Genomic DNA, 22,410 nt, shown 5'->3' with positions numbered 1-22,410 from the left:
GGTAGGAGCCTCCTACACCATCTGATCAGAGTAGGAAGTAGCAGAGGCCTCAAAAGCCTCCAGATGGAGGAAACCTCACCATCACAGGCCCTGGATGACTTCAACCACCTGGAAATCTTCTGGATTATTCACGTCCCATCATGTTGCCCTTTCAAAAGCCATCTGGACGGTGCTGAAGGCAGTCTGTTTGTCCACATGATGGATGAGCCAGCTAGATCTGCGATGCCTGTACAATGAGGAACAGGTTGTGGGTGTGAAGGTCAGCAGGAGCCTTCACTGCAGTGACTCTGATAGTGTAGCTTAAAATCCTGAAAGAGGGGAGGAAACTGAATAACGAAATTAAAACTGAAATTTTGACTGCTTTTCTTTATTCTACATGTATTACTTGTGATTAGGAATAACAAATGTAATACTGGTTTCTTCCTAGTGCTTAATGTTGTGTGTATTTTTTATAAACTCCCTTAGTCATATGATCCTGCAGATTTTTACCAGAAGATATCTTGCTTTACCTAATCGTAAGTTTTTAGCAATTTCTGCCCACCCCCCCCCCAAGGTAGTATACCTAAATAGATTGGGAGTAAAAAGCACCATAAAACTTAGTGTTTCTTATGATGCACCTAGTGACACTGTGAATAGTCAGCTTAGTTTCCATTCTCCTCTTTTGTAAAACTTTTACTTAAAGCATTCAGTTGTTATTTAGGTGGGACTATTGCTTTTCTGTGGGAGCTGAGACACTTGAAGGGCGTTGGTAGTGACACATTTAAAGAAAGTCCTGCCGGTCTGGAAAGTAGAATTGTCTGGTGGCAAGGATCTGGTCTGGAATTCAAGAGGCATCTATTTTTGGCTGGTCTGTGGCTTTGGGAAAAATAAGATTGGGTCAGAATGATAGATTCAAATAATTGGACTGCTTGCTTTTTCTCTGCAAGTTAACTTTTTAAAAAAAGATTCCTGTCCTTTTTTTGTGAGAGCCTATTTGAGTGCAGTGGTTGCTTAGGGAGACACATTTCAAGCCCTGTGTTTCAGGGAAATATCTTAAGGATTAGACTACAGGCAGGGCAGAGGTGGGCAGCCTGTTGAAGGTGAACCACTTCATGGAAATGAATACAAGCAGTTTTGGGCCACAGAATCAGGGGGAAAGAGCCTGGCTTTGCAGTTTAGGGGGAAAGACCCCTTCTTAGGGAGGAGGGGCTTGGGTGGGGCTCCAGGGCATGCTTTTTTAAATTACTTGCAAATGTATTTTTGTGTTTCTGTTTGTGTACCTGTAGTTTGATGCAGTGTTTCAATAAAGCAGCCTTCTAGTCAGTTTCCACTTAAAGTCATTCATTTTGTTTTTGTTTGAAAAGAGGGACTTTGTGATTACTTGTAAAATGGAACATAACATCTTAAGCCCTGTGAGGTGACACTGTAGCCAGCGTTCTTCATTCTCCCCTGAAAAGCAGCTGTTTCAGGGGTATGCTCTGAAACTGGCACGTTCCCCAGAAGTTAAAATTGGGAGGCAAATAGAATACACTGTGCTCTTTAACTTTTTATCATGCTAGCTCAGAAAAATAAGCTTGGCACAAATCATTAGGTTAATTGATGAAAGCTATTAAGGTAGGAGTGTTTGAAAAAACCTACTTAAATAGATGTAGTAACTGCAAAGTAGCTTGAACTCAGTGCCCTGTGGCCTGCCAGGCAGTTGTGTTTACAGGCTTGTTTTCCTCAGACACTGCCTTTTGGAGCTTTAGTTGGCCAACAGTGCCACCCAGGGGCACGGGTTTACATCGACTTTTTGGCTTAGTTTGCATCAGTCCTCACTTAGGAACTTGGATTGTTTTGGTTTGGTTTTTACATCTGAAGTTTTTACCTTTGGTTTTGGTCTGAAGTGGCCGGCTCCACCATTCTTGTCAGTTAAATTTGTAATGGAGTCATCATCTCGTGACTGTCCTTCTGCCTTCCGAAATCCTAGGCTTTAAAGCTTATTTCCATATCATGTTGCTAAGATAGGGTATGCACAGTCTTGAGTGAACAGTTTCATCCATACCCTCTTTCCACAACTCTTGTAATGTCACTTGTATCTGTCAAGACCAGGAAATAGATTAATTTTGTTTTATTCACTTTTCTGGCAAACACAGCTCTAAAGAGAGTTTTATTTGCATGTAGACTGAGACCGTGCATTTCTGCTTTTGTCTGTTGCATCTCTCTTCATTTTATCACGTAACTATGAAGAATCTTGAAAGTCGTAGGAGCATAATCTTCACTATACTTCCTTAAGATGGAAGAAATAAATCTTGCCTTCACCCTGACAGGAAAACTCTCTCTTCTGTTCAGGAAACTTTCAAACATACTTTTGTGATTGGCTGCTTTTTTTTTTTTTTCCTCTCTGTGTTGCATAACAAAGACGTAAGTTCTTTATCAAACTTAGCAAGGCCTTTTCTCTGCTTCCTGCCTTTTTTTTCCATGTGATACATTAGACGTGTGTGCTGAGATTGCTGCTTCTGACATTGACTAGCATTAACTTTTTGTGTGCTTTCTGTACCAACGCTCTCCTTGCTGTCTTACCTTTCGAAGCTTAAATTCTGAGGAACCTTATGGTGTTGGTTGCCCAGTGAAGTAGAGCTCCAGCCTGTGTCCAGGCTTTTCACAAATTAACATTAAGCTGTTGGTAACTGAACTCTCATATTTAATTGCAGAATGTGAGCTGCTAGTCTTAGGCTCCTGATCTAGGAGCATTTTTTTGCCTTTCTGAAGTACTTCTATGTTGATGCTTCATAACAAGTTTGCCGGTCTGTCCTACTGCTCCCTGGGGGGAGAAGAGGGTTGATTTCTGCAGGCACACCTTCCCCCCAGCAGTGCTGTTCTCTGATACCAAAGTACCTATTCTTTCATATGATTTTTCTAGTCAGGAATCTGCTGATCTGATTTAAACTTGAGTATTCTGCATACAAAAAAGTTGTAAGTGGCAAAAAACGAGTTCCTAAAAAAAAATTCCTGAGGTCTGTCCTTCAGCTACCTGCAAATTGTCTCATCATCATCATCAGCTTAATTAGTTATTTAATGACAGTGATAATGCTTTTCAGTTAAGTTTCTGGTTTTTGATAAGTATTGTTACTAATACATGTTTGGAATACTCTCACTTTTAAAAAATGTTAATAATGAGTATAAGATGTGATTTGGGTTTAGAAATGATGTAAAATTTTCTGAAGACATAAGAAAAATATGCACATAAATAGTACCCTAGTGACAGCTTTCCTAGGAAAGGCAGTTTTAAAGTCTATGCTGGACACTTGCACTAACGTAAGCCAGCTCGTCAGCTAGTTTGCCAGCTGTAGGAAGAATCCAAGTAGGTGTGTGTTTATTACAGATAACAGTAATATTTTCTTGTTTTGGTAATTTAAGTGGGTAGGTCAGATTACAGCCTTTGACCTACTCTTCTGAAGGAAAGGAAGAACAAGAAACTGGCTGGCCTTCGAAGTAACTATATATGCTTAATTTAGTTTTTTTTCTTGTGTAGGAAAACAAAAGCAGTGTAAAGCTGATGAATTAGGAAAAGAGTAAAGAGTAGAAAAACTTTCTAGGATTTTTTTTATTGTCTAAGATGATCGCAGAAGAACTGCAGAAGATCAGTCGAAAGCACTGACTTCCATTTTAATTTGCACAGATGATTAATACATCCCCAGCACTGAAAATGGCCACTTGACAAAGCAACTCAACAGAGCCTTTCCATCCAGGGTTAGATGTTCTATTGGTGCTCCTCACCCATGGTCATTGCTATGTATTTTCCTTTTGCCTGCTTCCAGGGTACTTTTTGCCTGGCATAGAGCACTGTTGTTACAGGATATGAGATACATGATGTTCCTTCAGCTGGAGGACACCCCAAAGTAAAAGCAAGAATTAAAAGAAGTAGGCTTCATAACACGTTTGCCTCATCAGATTGATTGTGATGTTAATTGTACAATGAAGAAATATTATGCCATGTTGACAAGAAAAAAAGCTGTCCTCTGAGAACCAAAGGAGAATGTTATCTGCAGTTGGTTATTCTTATCTAAACTGAGTAAGAAATGGTGAGTACCAGTTAAGAGAGAGACTAACTGCTGTGATACCTACAGAGCAGTGTTGAGATTGGAAGAACAGAGGAAGTCAAAACATCCACAGTCACGCGTCTTTGTGTATTGTCTCTTCAAAAGCCTTGTCTGGTTGAGGGGTCCTTCCTGAAGGTTTCCCTCCTTCCAAGCTCCTCAGTTTGTGGGTCCCCTGCCAAAGTCAGCAGTACATTTAATGCTGTGTTCGCTAGATTTGACGTCTGGTTTATAAAGAAAGAGGGAATGTGTAATGGGAAAACATATTAGGTGGTTTTTTATTCTTATTATTTTTTGCAGTGAGGATCTCAGACGTTGGTTTCTTCAACAAGAAATGGATCTCTTGCGATACCGCTTCAATGAACTGACTGACAGTTTAAGGCAGAAATTCCTGGAATATGTTAATTTATCTTTTGAAGCTGTAAGTATGTTACATTCTGAATTTGTGTTATATAGCATGTGCCTGGTGTTTTTTAAAATGCTCATTAAGATAGTTTTAGTGCTTCTGTTTAAAAAATAAAAAGTGCACTTGTGGCTTTAAAAAACAAGCACGCAGAACTTCTGAACTTGGAGAATAGTCATTCCACAGAAACGAGGATTAAGTGATGTAATTTCGTGCTGCAACAAGTGAATTTCAGTGCTTCTGTTTAAAAAATAAAAAGTGCACTTGTGGCTTTAAAAAAACAAGCACACAGAACTTCTGAACTTGGAGAATAGTCATGCCGCAGAAACGAGGATTAGGTGATGTCATTTCGTGCTGCAACGAGTGAATTTTAGTCTGCTTCAGTCAACCAACACTTAACTGAAAAATATGTAATTAGAAAAGCAAGTTAATGAACAATATCATTTAGTTCTTTACCAAATTTTGAAAAACCTTAAAGATACCAAATCTGTGTAGACAAACCAAAGTGAATTTTAGTCTGCTTCAGTCAACCAACACTTAACTGAAAAATATGTAATTAGAAAAGCAAGTTAATGAACAATATCATTCTAGTTCTTTACCAAATTTTGAAAAATCTTAAGGATACCAAATCTGTGTAGACAAACCGCGGTTGCTTTTGAAAGTCTTTAGGGATATTACAAAAGTGTTGCTGCTGTTAGTTAATGAACAATATCATTCTAGTTCTTTACCAAATTTTGAAAAATCTTAAGGATACCAAATCTGTGTAGACAAACCGCGGTTGCTTTTGAAAGTCTTTAGGGATATTACGAAAGTGTTGCTGCTGTTAAATACCACTTCTTTTGTCTGAGTGGATTAGAGGCAAATGTCTGTTGCAGTTTCTGCATTAATGATTGCATTAAAATTTTGTGTTGCATCTCTGAGCTATTTTGTTAGAAAGCTCCAGCTTTGCCTGTAGCTCTCAGAGTAAATTTAATTAATAAAAATTAATGTACAATCACCGCTCTACTGAAAAAAACCCCTTTCTCTTAAAATACTGCTGAATTAGAAGACCTTGAGTGTTCTAAGATATGTGACTGACGTTGCTGGATTGAAATTGCTTTTGAAAGTCTTTAGGGATATTACGAAAGTGTTGCTGCTGTTAAATACCACTTCTTTTGTCTGAGTGGATTAGAGGAAAATGTCTATTGCAGTTTCTGCATTAATAATTTCATTAAAATTTTTTGTTGCATCTCTGAGCTATTTTGTTAGAAAGCTCCAGCTTTGCCTGTAGCTCTGAGTAAATTTAATTAATAAAAATTAATGTACAATCACCGCTCTACTGAAAAAAACACCTTTCTCTTAAAATACTGCTGAATTAGAAGACCTTGAGTGTTCTAAGATATGTGACTGACATGCATTTTACGTTGCTGGATTGAAGGGTCTGGCAGCAGTGCAGGTTGATGATGGAAGATGACGTGGTGCGGCGTTGAGGATGAATTTCTCTAGCTCAACAGTAACACGTTGGCTTTCCTGGGTCTTTGAGAGACTATTGGAAATGTCATTCTTTGCTTCGACAGGCCTTTCAACAGGTGGGGTGTTTGTGGAGCTGTATTTCCACTGCCTGTTCCCCAGTCTCATACTGTGCTGTTGTAGTTCCAGCATTCAGGCTTGTGAGAATAAATTAATGTTTGCAGGTTGCTGGAAATAGCTCGGCGTACGGCTTGGTTCTGTGCTATTGAATGTACCTTCAATATGTCACAATGATTGAGAAGGTATTACTTTTTTATGCTTGTTGAGGAAACCAAGTATCATTTAATTGAAAATCTGCTTCCCTGCTTCTCCTGGTTTTCCCCCCCTTCCCACCAGAATTGGAATTTATGCAAAACTGATCGCTCCTCGCACTACGGTGTGTAAAATACTTGAATATTACTAAGGAATTCTATACGTATCTGATCTACGTCTAAACTCTATGGTGCTATGTAGGGGCTGCTAAAAAATAGGGTCACTGTAAAAGTGGTATTTTTTTCTCAGTGTTGAAGTGGTAAAAGGCTTTAAAAGAGAAATGAAGATGATTCATCTTGGTACTTCTCCATTAGAAGTCAGTGTTTTCATGCCTTACTGTGCGTAATACAAGATGGAAATCACACCTTGTGTTCTGCCCGTTAGAAAAGTGAACAGTCTCCAGGAAAAGGAAATACAAGTTTTGATATTGCAATCCAGTTCCTGTATTGGTAAACTGGTAGGCGTTTAACTATTGAATTTTTAATTGTTTAAGGTGTGCTAAGAAAAGTAAACTTCTTTAAAGACTTAATTCTTGAGCTTTTGTGAATTACAGGTTGAGAATTATTGCTTTATAGAATCAAGAAGTCTTCAGTCCTACTCAGGGATAATATTTAAGCAGCTGTGAAGATTTTCTTTGAAGACTGTAGCACCAGAAGTCTTATTTAGCAACTTTTTGGAAAGAAGGAAGTTGTTAACAAGTAGAAGAGAAGTGTCAGACTTTGAATTTTTTATATAACAGTCAGCTGTGAAGAATTTGAAATTATAGCAGTTCTGATCTCATGATTAAAGAGAATTTTTATCAAAGAAAAAGCTTTCTGAAAATAAAAATGGACTTGAAATTGAATGAAAATGAATGTTTTCACTTTTATAATGGGATTTCGTGTGTCCTGTGACAGCTGTTTATATTGCTAATGGAGCAAAATACATAGGAAAAGGTTTGTTAAAATAAGTAAATATTTGCTCTGCAGAGCTCTGCCTGATTATAAAGATGCCCTTTACATGTAAAAGAGAGGGTATAAACTGGTCAACGTATTCAGATTGAAGATGATGACCTCAGTATAATGAATTTGTGTTTGAATATGCATAGGAGTATGATTGTTCAAAATTTCTACAATGTTTGTGGTAATAAGCTTCTCTACATTTAGTATAAATTAAGGAAATGTGAAGCTTAAGTAAGTTCTTCGCTGAAATGTTTTTACAAAGCTGTCACTGCATTGAGTTAGTCCATCTTTAGTATTTTGTGAGAAGCCTCTGGATCCTGGGCTTTCTGAAAAAACTGAAAGTTTGCTTTGAGTTTATATTTGAGACCCTTTTTGGGACTACTAACAGTTTGCATTTTAATCACTTGTAGGAAATAGCTTGGCCAATCTGTTTAAATTATTATTATATTATTAATATATTAATACACTATATTATTAATAATATTATAATATATTATTATTATAATTAAATTATTCTACTAATTTATGCCAGCATATACAAGAGGTATTGAATAAAATATCAAGAAAGGTAGAGGGTAGAAGGAAAGCAGAAATAACTGTGGGGGAGCAGGAATGATGGACCTCGTTCTTACTCTTGGTTTTTTTTGGTTTTTTGGGTGTTGCAACTTCTGTAAATTTTAAATTATTTGCACTTATTTTAAAATTTAAATTATTTTAAACTCTGATACAGATTATGACCTCAGTATAATGAATTTGTGTTTGAATATGCATAGGAGTATGACTGTTCAAAATTTCTACAATGTTTGTGGTAATAAGCTTCTCTACATTTAGTATAAATTAAGGAAATGTGAAGCTTAAGTAAGTTCTTCGCTGAAATGTTTTTACAAAGCTGTCACTGCATTGAGTTAGTCCATCTTTAGTATTTTGTGAGAAGCCTCTGGATCCTGGGCTTTCTGAAAAAACTGAAAGTTTGCTTTGAGTTTATAATTATAATATTATTACTAATATATGAATACATTATATTAATAATATTATAATATATCATTATTAAATTATTCTACTAATTTATGCCAGCATATGCAAGAGGTATTGAATAAAATAGCAAGAAAGGTAGAGGGTAGGAGGAAAGCAGAAATTACTGTGGGGGAGCAGGAATGATGGACCTTGTTCTTACTCTTGTTTTGTTTTGGTTTTTTTGGGTGTTGCAACTTCTGTAAATTTTAAATTATTTGCACTTATTTTAAAATTTAAATTATTTTAAACTCTGATATAGATGTTTGACTGTTACTGAGACTGAGACCCTGCTGGAGCTGTTGACAGCTGATATTCTTTCAGTCACTTGTAAATGGTAGAGGGGGGGAAAAAAGTTCTGTAAAAGGCAGTGGTGTTTTCTGTTTCTTTAAACACAAATATGGCAGGCTGGATCAGAAGAGGTTGTCAGGTCACTGATGGCAAGGGCTGAGGTTGTGCCCAAGAAGATGTTTGACTGTTACTGAGACTGAGACCCTGCTGGAGCTGTTGACAGCTGATATTCTTTCAGTCACTTGTAAATGGTAGAGGGGGGGAAAAAAGTTCTGTAAAAGGCAGTGGTGTTTTCTGTTTCTTTAAACACAAATATGGCAGGCTGGATCAGAAGAGGTTGTCAGGTCACTGATGGCAAGGGCTGAGGTTGTGCCCAAGAACAGAGACTGATGAGGATTATTTGGAATTTCACTCTTACTACTTCTTAGTTTGAAAAACTCACTGGCCTCAGCTTCTGAGGGGATGTATTTGACATCTCCGACAGCAACTTGCTACAGCTTTTGATTTTTGGCCACGGTTTGTGTCAGGAGTGAAACTATTTTATTTATTCCTTTTGGTTAAAACATTCTGTGTAGTATAATGAGTGCTGAGCTCTTAGAATACAAAACCACAACTGTTTTTTTTTTTTTTGCAAAAGAAGTTATTATGAATAAGTGCTGTTTTCCTTGCAAATAATACTACAGAGTAGCCTGTGTTATTTTTGTATTATCTGGGAGTAGGTGTCTTAATGAGTTCATTTCCATAATTTATTTTCTAATGCAGTCATTTATTTTCTAATGCAATGCCAACACCTTTAAACTAGAGCTCTTAGAATACAAAACCACAACTGTTTGTTTTTTTTTTTTTGCAAAAGAAGGTATTATGAATAAGTGCTGTTTTCCTTGCAAATAGTAATACAAAAATAACACAGGCTACTCTGTAGTATCTGGGAGTAGGTGTCTTAATGAGTTCATTTCCATAACTTATTTTCTAATGCAGTCATTTAATTTCTAATGCAATACCAACACCTTTAAACTGAACAGCTTTAAAGCTGTTGGTATTGCATTAGAAAACAAATAACTTAAGATTTGTGCTCTTCAGACAACTCTAAACTTTTTTTAGATGTATCTCTTCTTTTTGGTGTCTTTTTAAAAATTAAAACAATCTAGTTGCTTAGAGCATTGGACTTAAAGGAATGTTTGCTAAACTTTCTATTCAGTGATTCTGCAGTTCTCTTGTTCAGTAAAGTTTATTTTTATCCTTATTTGACACTTTGATTTCTGGACCTCAGTCTGTGATCTTGGCTGGCTCAACTTTTTGCGTAATACTTCACAGATGGCTTGCTGTCAGGTGTGCACCAAATCTGGGGGAACTGCTTAAGGGGGAAGAGACTGGAAGATGGGTTAATAGTCTTACTTCAAAACTAAGGTGACTTTAAAAAAACAAACAAACAAACAAAAACAAAACAAGAAAAAAACACAACAAAAAAAACCCAACCCACCACACATGGATCCATGACTCACTCCATTTTCTCCTGACTGTGTAAGTTTATGGTATTTTAGCATTATTTGGTTTGTCAGCCTTTGAATATGTTCAAATATGAGTGTATCCTGCTTTTGATGTTTCGTTATCCTAAAAGAATATTGCCTTTATTAACACTTTAATATGGGACATTCAATACGAAGATTCTGCTGTATAACTGGATTATTTTTTTTTTTTTGTGAATGAAAAATACTTAGTAATCTGTTCCCTGCTTCTAGAGCTTGCTTATTTGTAATCTATACTTTAAGAGTATTTTGCCCTGATACATTGAATATTTTTCTATCACAGTAACAGGAGAATCATGGAATGGTTCTGCAGGTATTTCAGAATGTTTTCAGTCTTTTCTATACTTTATGTACTTTAAACAAAAAAAAGAAGGGTTTCTAAGGGGCAGTGCTGACATCATCCAGATAAATACTGAAGCTTTTTATGTACATTGTGTAATTTTCAGCTCTCAAGGCACGTTAGTCTATATGCAAAGTCAGTCACATAAGGAGCACAGGAGCTCCTTAAGCAGCACTCAAGAGAGGTAAATGCTGGCATTTAAGGTGACAGAGCCCATCAGAGAGAACATGCAAACGCAGGTGTGTAGTTGAGATTTACATTAATTTAGGAGATTAAAGCATTAAAATCTTACTATAAATGAGTAATTACAGCAATAATGCCTGACAGTTGCTGGCAGTAAAAGCCTCTAATACAGATTTTTTTAAGATATTTAAAGGGAAATATAATGAATATTTTAAATATTATAGTCATTGAAAAAATATTTTAATCTCAGAGTATGTTCTTCCATATATGAAGGAAATATATAAAGTAAATGGTTTCACAGGTAAGTGACACTTGGGCTTTAACCAGAAAGTCGTTTTTCTTTTTTCTTTTTTGCCACATGCTGTGGGCATTTGATGTTTTTTTGGTGGTTTTTTTTTTTTTGCACCCAAGCCCCATTTTGTCACATAGCTTTATCAGTGAGATTGGTCCTCTGTGTGGTTTTCCACCTGCAGTGCTACCTATGGGCCCCCTTATTCCTCCCCCTGTTCCCACCCCAACCTTTTCACTTGTCCTTTTCCCTTTTTTCTTGTACCTGCTTGTGCGTACCCCTATCAGAAGCCCTTGGGATGTGACCATACTTACACTGTTTTGTTATAATAGTGCTTTTAGACCTTCATAGTGTGAGATAAATCCCATTTTATCAATTTGATGTTCTGATAGCCTTTTTGACAGCATCAGAATATTTATGGCAACTGCCACAAGTTGTTATTGAAAAAGCTTTCAATGTGTCTAAGTTTGAGGACGAGTGCAAGATACCTGGGTCGTTGGTGTTGCTAGAAATTCTTCAATTCAGGTGTTGAGCTTCCTGTTATTCACATATTTGGTCTTACAGGACCTAACGCTGGGGAGATAATTAATCATGGCAGTGATGATAACCTGAGGCCATAAGGATAGAGTAAACTTATTCTTTACTTCACTCTGTATGCTGCTTATCTTTTTCTTGCCCTTCAAGGCTATGACTGTGTATGTTGTATTGTACCGTAACTCCTAGATCTTAGGCTGGATTTTTGGATTTTTGCATGCTTCTGAAATATAACTAGGCATCTCTAATACATTGTTTCTTTCAGCAGTCTTAAGACATTCTGGAAAAGCTATGACAGTATTCTTAGAGCTTTATTTACACTTGTTTTGGTTTTTTTTTCTCTTCTAATCTAGGCCAACTTGTGCTTTATAGCATGGAAGGAGAAACTGAGTCAGAAGTTACCTTGCCATGCTGCTATCTTAGCTTTGGTCAGTCGTTAGAAGTGGAGTCCCCTGGACTCACAACTGACATGCCAGTTACTGTAAATTAGTATTTTGAGTAATATTGCCTTAAAAGGAAACTCTACTAGCAGAAGCCTAAATTATCTTTCTTTTTTTGTTGTTGTTTTTTTTTTCTTCCTCTTTGTACTTGCCTTCTATATATAACTCTAATTGTGCTTTCTTGTTGTTTCTTTTAGCCTTTCTTTGTGTGTGGTGGTTTTCTCTGGGTGTCCATTGCTGTTTTTTAGCTGGGCAACATCTTTTAAGATAGCAGAAGCCTAAATTATCTTTCTTTTTTTGTTGTTGTTTTTTTTTTCTTCCTCTTTGTACTTGCCTTCTATATATAACTCTAATTGTGCTTTCTTGTTGTTTCTTTTAGCCTTTCTTTGTGTGTGGTGGTTTTCTCTGGGTGTCCATTGCTGTTTTTTAGCTGGGCAACATCTTTTAAGAGCAGCGTCAGAAGGTCAGAATATTCCAGCTGAATCTGCCATTTCTAAGATGACAGGGAGATTAAATTCATGTATTTGCATTTCCTCCCTCCCCTCCCACCAACAGAATGATGTAGAGACTCCGAAGCTGGAGATGGGGAGGTCATGTAACTCCTTTCTTTTCTCAGTGCTCCTGGTTAGGCAGCTCTTCTTCTCTTTGGACAGAAGTGGCTCAGATGTAAAACCTCCAAATGTCTCTGCTGAAATACAGCTGTTGGTTTTAGACCAGATTCTCTTCTCCAATTCCCTTCTCTAGAGCCATTGCAGTGACCCCAGCCTCACCGCATTTTAAAATGTAATCTGCTCCTATTTTAATATGCAGGTTAGTAACCAAAATATTAATTTTTAGTTTAAAATTAAATAAGACAGAAGTGGCTCAGATGTAAAACCTCCAAATGTCTCTGCTGAAATACAGCTGTTGGTTTTAGACCAGATTCTCTTCTCCAATTCCCTTCTCTAGAGCCATTGCAGTGACCCCAGCCATTACATTTTAAAATGTAATCTGCAGGTTAAAAATTTTAATATGCGGGTTAATAACTGAAATATTATTTTTTAGTTTAAAATTAAATAGTTGTGGAACTTGACTTAGTACATCCTTCTGTTGTTGAGTTGAATTCTTCCATCTGTGGCTTTTCCAGTTGGTTTTGCACCCTGGTTATAGGAGATTCAGTGGAACTGTTTGGACATTTGCTTGTGAAAGTGTCTTATGAAAGTGACTTTAAGGGCTTTTGACGAAGTATGACACCTGCTTTTTTCCCCCTGTTCCTGAAGTCTGTTGCACTGCTATAAAAGCACTGAGACTGGCTTAACACAACTTGTTTTTTGAGAGATCCAGGTGGGCTATTACTTGTCTCAGATGTTTTATCTAAAGTGCTGTCAGATGCTTTGAGTTGTTGCTATACCGTCTCCAGGAATTTAATTGGATATACTGGAATGTGGAGTGAAATAGAATGCAGACTTTTATCCTAAATTTATTTTTCAGTAATGTTCTGGTCATCATCTTGACTGTTCTGATTTCCTGTGACCCTTCCTTCATCTTATCTTATCTTATTAAGACTGTTCATTCCTTGAAATAGACATATTTGCTCTTTGTTGCTTCCACAGGAAATGAAAATTAATAGTTATTATCATGTATTTATCTGTGATGTAAGGGATGATGTATAATTGAATTTAGATCCCCCTGCAATGCTTCTGTTCTGTGATATCTTTCTGCAGTGTGCAGAAGAAAAGAACTTCAGCATGGTACGTTTCTTCTTGAATACATCTTTCAGTGCTGCTATCTCCTCTCCACAGAGCACAAAATAACCTTTCTAAAATATCTTAGAACTTCTTCACCTCTGAAAAGGCTCTTGAAATTAAAAAAAAAAAAAAAAGACTTTTTTTATAACTCCTAGGCTAGGTGCCTTATTTTTGGGTAAGTGCCAGTTGTTGCAAAATTAACCATCTTTTTTTTTAATGCTGTTATGAAGCACATTATTTTAATAAAATGCTTTGGATCATAGTAACGGGGAAAGAACAGCAGATGGGAATAGTCAGCTGGGGGAGCTAATGCTCTGTAGTGTATCTGCCAGCGTTTGAGAGGGAAGTATAAGAACTGTAAAATAAAAGGAAAGAGCAAAATGCATTAGTGTTAATTTTTTTTTTCCACAGTAGCTCTTTGATGTTGCGACTGAAGTGCTTTTTAGCAGCTTTAAGCAGTAGAAATTAAACTTCTTTAATTTCCATTTTTATGATCAGAGCACTCCTGTGAGAGACATTCTGATATTACTATTATGCTTTCTTCAAAAGTATTTATCTCGGTAGCGGGGCAGTTGAACTACAAATATTTATACACATTCTTGAAAAAATGTTTTAGGACTGTGTTTATTGGGTACAGAGGATCCTAAAGTCAGATTAGGGTTAATGAGAACGGGAGTAGTTTGTGTCCTTACTAAGGACAGATGCAGGTGAAAGAAAAACACTCGATATCATGTCTAGCCACTAGAAGGCTGTGACTTTAATTACCAATTTTGGTACCAGGTGTATAAACCAAAATGTTCTTTTGATTGGGTTTATGGCTTTGCATTTTGGAGGCATCAAATAATATTTCTTCTTTTACCAAACAGGATGGGGCTGATTGGGTTTTATGGTTTTGTGTTTTGGAGGCATCAAATAATATTTCTTCTTTTACCGAACAGGATGAGGAAAAAAGTGCTTAAAAGTGGGAACTGTCTAGAGCCTGATTTTACTGTGTGGAAACTTAAGCCAAACTCAAGTGATAACTATGTCCAAAGAGGCTGCAGTTTGCATTTGTGAAGGAAATGTTTCTGAATTTTATCTTGGTTTCCTGCTACTTGAATCTTACATTTATCCCTTTGCTTGAAAACCAACAATGCTTGTCTTACAGGTGACAGCAAAGGTCAGAAGTGATGCCTGTCTAAGTAGGAAATAGTGCCTTATTGCCAAAGTAAGCTAAAATACATATTCTGTCACTTAGCTCCATGCTTAAAGTCATATAGAAAGAAAATGGTACGTGAAAAGGCTTAGGATTAGGGTTTTTTTTCCTAAGTGCTAGAGCTTGTTAAATAAGGCAGTGAAACATGTATACCATTAGCACCTCAAAAATGTAACAGATTACTCTCATCCTAAAGTACTGAATTTCAAAGGAAGTAATAGATTTCTCAGTTTAATCATTCAAGTTTCAGAAGATAGATTTGAGTGAAACCGAGTGGCAGCTTTGTCACGGAATTGACTGTTCCTTTTTTTAAAAAACTGCTTTTTTCTTCCAAATAAAGGGAGAAAAAAACCCAAACCAAACCCCATTGATACCTGGGTTTATGGCTACCTCTTGTAGTTGGCTGTAGTTAGGTATCAGAGGAAGGAAATCCTAGGGAGACCTCTTTCCTCAGAAGGGAATCCAGTTAAACCAGTAGGTGGTACTCTTCAGGTGAGGTTTGATTAAAAGATTTAGGCTTAAAGTGAATCGTAGTATTCTCTTACAGACTTCTTAAATAAAGCTTGGTTCACAGGAGAATATAAACACATCTCATAAATCTTAAGAGGGAGAGGTGTTGGCTGGAAAGAGGGGAGAACATGCACTTGCTGCTTTTTTGTGCTCTGTCAGGATGGATGAGGAGGGGTCTTTATTTACCCTTCTCTAATGGATCTTTGAACCATAAGCATGACTTTTATTAGTCATGGAGAAAATGAGCATTTTGCTGCAGTAATTCTAGTTGTATGTATTTATTTGCACATATGGTGTTGGTGATGTTCTATAAAATTGTGGAGTTCAGTAATAAAAGTGATTGAAGAATATATAGCTACTGGGATGTCCCTTTTCACCTTCATAAACGTAATGAACAACAGTTTGTAAATGATGCAAAATGCTAATTAAAAGTTTTAATTTGGTAATCATCTCAGTTTGATTAGAAACAGATGCTGATTATCTGCAGAAATCTAAATGGACCCTTAGAAGATAGCTTTTTATTGCTTAAAATTGACTTGTGAAACTAAAGTAAAACTAAAATGCAAACTGTGCGGTTGCTTGTGCCCCCGCTAGTGCCCTAGAGAACCGTGATTCTTACTAAACAGCTTTGTGTGGCTCATCATCTGAGTTAAATAGGACCTTCAGAGTCCACTGTAAGGTTGAATCCTTCTGTACTGGGCACTATACACGCTCTTTCTGGTTTTAAGTATGTACTCTTCCTGCTTTGAAAAAATGACCCGCTTTGAAATACAAATTGTGAAAAAGGCTGCAATAAAAATGAGATGATGAATAAGAACATAATTCCTCCTAATCTGAAAACACCCAGACAACAATTGGAATATAGTCTGAATCCTGAGGCAGATGTTCTTCTGTAACCCTGGATTTCTAAAGTAATTTGAAATGGCAGCTGTACCTGAATCACAGAACCACATGGTGTTGGAAGAGACCTCCAGAAATCATCTAGTCCAAGCTCTCCTAGAGCAGGTCCACCTATAGCAGGTTGCACAGGAACGTGTCCAGGTGAGTTTAGAATGTCTCCAGAGAAGGAGACTCCACCACCTCCCTGGGCAGCCTCTTCCAGGGCTCTGCCACCCTCACAGGAAAGAAGTTCCTCCTCATGTTTAGGTGGGACTACTTCTATTCAAGTTTGTGCCCATTTCCTCTTGTCCTGTCACTGGGCACCACTGAAAAAAGACTGGCCCCATCCTCTTGACACCCTCCCTTTAAGTATTTATAAGCATTGATCAGATCCCCCTCAGCCTTCTCTTCTCCAGACTAAAAAGACCCAAGTCCCTCAGCCTTTCCTTGTAAGGGAGATGATCTGGGTCGCTTATCATCTTTGTAGCCCTCTGCTGTCCCCTCTCCAGCAGTTCCCTGCCCTTCTGGAACTGGGGAGCCCAGAACTGGACCCAGTGCTCCAGATGGGGCCTCCCCAGGGCAGAGCAGAGGGGCAGGATGACCTCCCTCCACCTGCTGGTCACACTCTTCCTGATGCCCCCCAGGATGCCATTGGCCTTCTTGGCCACAAGGGCCCATTGCTGGCTCATGGTCATCCTGTTGTCCACCGGGACTCCTAGGTCTTTTTCCTCAGAGGTGCTCTCCAGCAGGTCAGCCCCCAAGCTGTTAATGCAGTGGAGAATAGTTATCTTCTACACCATGGTCTTCAACTTGTGATAACTGTTGATACTGCTGTATCACTCGGTGGTTGACCAGGTCATGCTTGATTGCCACTTATCTAATGGCTTGGAAATTATGAAAGAACAGCAATTCCTGACTGATCCTTGTAGATCCTCACAAGGAGGATCCTCCTTTGGATAACTGAGGTGTTAAGTTCTTTTGTAGTGGTTGAGGTTAAGAATGTTTCCAGAATGAATTCATTCTTCACATATCAGTGAATGCAGTAACTTTGGAAATGTTTATATTGCTCCTTAGTAGAGCAACATAAAAGCTGATAGGATAGTTTGTGCAGGAGGTAATTATACTGCAAGTAGAATTTACTAGCTACTGTTTTTGGACATAAGCTTCATAAAATGGTCTGCAAACATTGACAGACTCTTCCCTGCTCATCCTGTGATTGAATCTAGAGAAACATCTGTCAACGAGTCTGTAAAACTGAGCCTGACCTTGGCATCTGGGTTTGTAAATGGAAGAACACTTGATAACTTGTTGCTGTATTTCTGATAAGGATTTTCCATTAGCTCTTCAATCATTTGTGACACTAATAGGTATGCGATGATGTTTCTAGAGTAATCTGTATTAATTGTTTTGCTTAGCTTTCCTTCTCATGGATGTAGGGAAATGTTTGTCAGAAATGGAGTGAACTGGACCTCTGTCGCTGAGTTTCTGTGATTGTGGTAGCTATGAATTAGCTGCATAGTTGAGGAAGATCCATAAAATGTCCTTTCTGTGTGACTTTAAAAGAAGGTCCTAACAACATTTCAGTCGATGGATAAAAACACATAATAATTCTAAGGGCAGCCCTTTATATTTTTAGGAATGCCAGCAACCTGAACTTGTGCTAAACTAGTAAGTCGTAGTACCATGGAAAATGATTATATTTTTATTTTTCTGAATTCATTTGTGCCTGGCCAAAATAGAATTAGTATCTGTAAGAAACGTTATCATTGGATTTGTGAACAACGGATTTGTGAGTCACTGGAATGTTTTATTTAAGGCCCTTCATACTTCTGGTAGGACAGCTGGGAATGGGGACCTTTCCTAATCAAGCTACAATTCATTAACTAGCTAAATACACTTGCAATTTATGTTCTCAAAATTGAATGGTGTCTAGGTTAATACTTTGGTGTTAGTTTGTACCGTGCTGTGTGGCAATGGATAAGATTGACTTCTTTATCTCATTGAGGAAACGATCGTTTTGTGTGTTTCATACTTAAAATTGCAGTATAGGCCAGGAGAAGGGTGTTGTGCCACTCGAGTGCCAGCTGCTTGGTGACCAAAACAAGAGTTTTAAAAAGTTTACTTTCTGAGGCCACCGGTGATGTGTACGTGTAAATACCTGCAGCTGAGTCTTGGAAAAGGAAAGGGCTTGTGCATTGAGTTCTTTTTCTTTACTGGGAGACTTAGAAACAGCAAAATTAAATAGTTGTGCGTGTGTAGTAGTGCAATGTGTGCATGCATCTTCCTCTCTTCATTAAACCTGAGTAGGGACAGCAAATTTATTTTCAAGTTTTGGGGCTGCCTCACTGCCAGTGTTTGTTTAACCAAGCTTTACATATTAAATTATTCATCTTTTAATCTAAATTTATGTGTCTTTGTGTTTCCAGGACAATTCTGTGATTAAAAATCAATGAGTAAACTACACGTAGAAAGCAAAAAAACTAAAAAGAATGCAACTTGTCCCAAATCCTTCCTTCCTTACCTCGCATGCCTTCCCTTTTTATATCTTGATTTTTCTAATTTTTCTACATCTCAAAAGCTTACGATGAAGTGTTGAATTATTTCAAGCTATGGTAGGTGACCCACTGTCACCGAAAAGGGAAGATCCTTTTCCTGGTGGTATTCTTTGCTTGTGCAAAGCAAAGACTTGACTCGGTGATAAGCAGATTTGGTTTTAATAAACTGGCAACAAACCAACAGGGCAAAACTAGTAATTTATTTTCTGTGGGGTGGGTTGAATCAGTTGAGTGTGGAGCGTCAGATCAGCACCACATGACGCTCTCGGAAGAATTCTGTTCACTGTTATTACTTTTTCTTAAAATCTTTTAAACATCACAGCATTTCATCTGGTGAACATCACGGAGTGCTGTCAAAAGTTAAGTGGTCTGTTTATCTTCGAGATCTTGATTAGAATTCTAAAAGCTGCATTTAATTGTGTCTAATTTTTTTAATGATTACCGGAATGTGTTCTTGCGGGTGCCGTTTTAGAGATGAAATTATTAAATGTACAAACTGTAGTGTTCTTATTAAAATAAAAAAAACAAACCAAAAAAAAAACCAAACCAAAGCTTTTTTCCAGCTTCCACGAACCAAGAAAAATTGGTATATGTGTTTCGTGATGCTTTGTATACAGAGTAACTGAAAGCTTGAGTCTGACTGACTGAGCTTAAGACTCTAAGGAGCTTAATTTCATTGCATTGCATCTTCAGTTCATTTTACACAATTTTATGTGAAAAAGGGGAAAGCCTTAATGCCGGCGCATGTTTATTTTTAATGTTTCAGTCTTTAGGCAAGCAAGTTCTATTTTTAAGTGCGTTCTGGAGTCATCTCCTGGCTTTAGTTAGAAGCTAGGGATATCCTTATTTCTTCTTTATCTCTCCATTAGTTAGAAGCTAGGGATATCCTTATTTCTTCTTCCTCTCTCTCCGTTAGCTGGAAACACGAAGGCAGCATGAATTTGGTGGGAAGGCAGTGGGAGCAAAGTGTGTGTGGGGCTGTTGAAGGTTTGCCTAACCTGTAAGATACTTGAGGCTGTAAAAAGTAAATTATTTAACAGCTTTGTAAGTGTTATTTATTTATATGATGTTTGCCTAACCTGTAAGATACTTGAGGCTGGAAAAAGTAAATTATTTAACAGCTTTATAAGTGTTATTTCTTTATATGATAAAATATTGTTTTGCAACAATATTTGTGCTTGTTTAAAAAAAATACAAGTTCTGATGAAACTGTATTTTTGGTAACACTGTCCACAGTCTTATCCAAATCTTTAGTCATGGCCCATGAACCTATTTTTCTGGAGGTTTCCCCAGGATGGCTTTTACATCACCAGTATTAAATTGTTTGCTAGTAAGATGCAAGAAAATATAAAAAAACCTGTGACTTTACATCTGTATGAGGTTGATGTGGTCAATTTGCTAATAAAGAAGGATCTGGACAGCTGGGGAATTTTGGAGTCAGTATAATTATTTTATGTGTATACTGAAAGATTAAAAAAAACACCCTTGAAATTAATACTGAATAAAATGCTTTTGTTTTTTCGAAAATCAAATAAAGCAAGGAATCCTCATCTTTCTCTCTCCTCCTTCTCCCAAGCCTGTCTTTAAAACAGTTGCTGGACTGTTTTAATGGCTTTCTGTAAAAAAAAAAACCTATCCTTGGCTTGGTTTGATGTTTTGTTTTGTTTTTTTTTAGTGAGATATTCTAGAAGAACTAATGCAATTGTAACCACTGTAGCTATACAACCCCAAAAAACCCCAAAACAAAAAACCCAATAAAAACGGAGAGATAAATCCATGAAGATAAGATGATATGTCATTCTTGTAAAAGTCTAGATTTAGAGATGAGCTGAAACTGATGTTTTTGTTAAAAAACTGTCAAAGTTGTTTAAGTCCTTACTAATTGCTATTAAGTCATCATACTTAATGCATATAGTAATTCTAGATACGAGCAGGGATTCTCACAAGTTCTAGTTTGAAGAGGTTGGCTTTTAGAAAGCGTGTTTTATAGTTCTTGTGTTAATGTTTAAAATTATTATATTTTAAAATCTTCACTACTGCTTCGGAAGGAAGGATATTTAACACTATTGACCACTAGGGTTTTGCTGGTTTCTGCTTAATTAGTTGTTAGTGATTGCTTGCTGAATATGTAATTCTTTTTCCCTTGTCAACTAAAGGGATGACGTATTTACAGAGTAAGTAATCCTTTAGCTTGTATTATTTAAAAAGATAAAAAAGTCTTATTCTAAATTATTTCAGCAGTTTAAAACCAAGCTCTTGATTTTAGATTAGTGAAGACCTGAAAAATGAATTGGCAAATGAGTTGTGTACGTCAACCCCTGGCTTCAGTATGATTAAAGTTAAAGAGCAGATGTTCTATAAGGTAAGTAGAAATTGGTAAGTTCCCCAGATTTACATTCATTCTCTTTTAGTTAAACTTGGAGTTACTAATTTTAAGTTTACGTAATACTATTGCTAACAGTTAATCAAAGGATCTAAATTAACTGATGCTAATGAGAGTTCCTCTTTTTCAAGTCAGTGTAAGAGTAGGAGGAGGGACTGGGAGAATGAAGGGGGCTTTAAACTGCCATTGATGTCTCTTGGCCTCTTCTGCCATCCTTTGTCATCCACAAAAACAGGTTTAATTTTTAATGTTTCCCAGACAAATGACTTAACTTCCCTGACTGACAGACCACTTGGGATGGAGACATTCTCAAACATCTGTTGCTGAAACTAGGTTTGGTCTGATTGTATTAGAGCAAGAGGAGAGGGGTGAGAAGGATCTGATGTAGCCCACTGATTCTTAGTTGGAGCGAAGTTGATTGGGTTCCAAGACCTTTTATATATAACTTACATGAACCAAATATGTCAAGATGCCTGGAACAGAAAGGCAAGAGAAGTCCATTTTCAAATATCAAATCAGTAAATGATGCAAAGCTACATAATTTGCTTAACAATCATAGAGACAAACTTTAAAGTACCTTATTTTGCCTGGTTGCATGGCTTTCTGTAAGTAAATGGTCTTTTCTCACCAAAACAATGATCAGCTATTCCAAAGTCAACATTTAATTTCAAGAGTCTGTGTGTTTTGCCTGGATAGAGCTTTGTTAAAAGACAGAGAATGACTTAAGGTTTTCCTGGTCCATATTGAATCTTAGGGTTGTAAATATTGTTAATGCATTATTTTCCTGTTCCACAGTGTGGGTTTTTCTTCTTTCTCAGGTTGGACTTGCAGATGCTGTAGATCTATTTAGAGCCAGAAGAGTGTTTATTAAAGATGGCTTTGCATATGTGCCACTTAAGGAGATTGATGCAATTGTTTGTAATAACTATAGAACCAAGTTATCTAAAGCACTGGCGGTAAGTCTGGTAAAGTCTGATTTTTTACAACTGTCCTTGCATTGTTAAGTGACTCTTGGGCAGTAGTAGCCTTTTGGATTTTAAATTTCTCTGCTTCCATCTGGAGAATACCAGAAACCCTATCAAAAGTGCTGACAGCACTTAAAAGAAGTTCATTATGAGCTGGGAGTTCATTTATTTTAAATGGCATTTAGCATGTGATGTGCATTGTAAAGAAATTCCTGCTAGAGGATTTTAAAACCGTTTCCCTCATAGAGACTAACACGACTTTTCATTCAAATTGTTATCCCCGTAGAGACAACTGTTTTTAATGTTTGTATCAACCTTTTCTCATGCAACATTTTGCAACAGTTTATTTGTCGAAACAAGTAAAATAGTGATTTGTAGGTTTTTTTCTTTTTTTCCTGTTGTTGGTGAGAACTGAAATG

At 37.0% G+C, this 22,410-nt stretch overlaps 1 protein-coding gene across 3 annotated transcripts in view; it reads left to right on the top strand.

Annotated features, from left to right (window-relative positions):
- PRIM2 (primase, DNA, polypeptide 2 (58kDa)) overlaps positions 1-22,410 on the top strand; it is a 118,218-nt gene that overhangs the window by 4,330 nt on the left and 91,478 nt on the right. For all 3 annotated transcript variants that reach the window (XM_014943944.1, XM_014943941.1, XM_014943943.1), the window contains 3 exons: positions 4,359-4,479; positions 20,910-21,005; positions 21,845-21,982. In XM_014943944.1, the coding sequence (XP_014799430.1) occupies positions 4,359-4,479; positions 20,910-21,005; positions 21,845-21,982 (355 nt within the window). The remainder of the gene's footprint in view (positions 1-4,358; positions 4,480-20,909; positions 21,006-21,844; positions 21,983-22,410) is intronic.

The sequence above is a fragment of the Calidris pugnax genome, unplaced genomic scaffold (assembly GCF_001431845.1).
Source record: "Calidris pugnax isolate Ruff unplaced genomic scaffold, ASM143184v1 scaffold105, whole genome shotgun sequence".
Taxonomy (NCBI): Eukaryota; Metazoa; Chordata; class Aves; order Charadriiformes; family Scolopacidae; genus Calidris; species Calidris pugnax.
The sequence above is the reverse complement of the archived record's forward strand: the minus strand, read 5'-3'. Positions and strand labels throughout refer to the sequence as shown.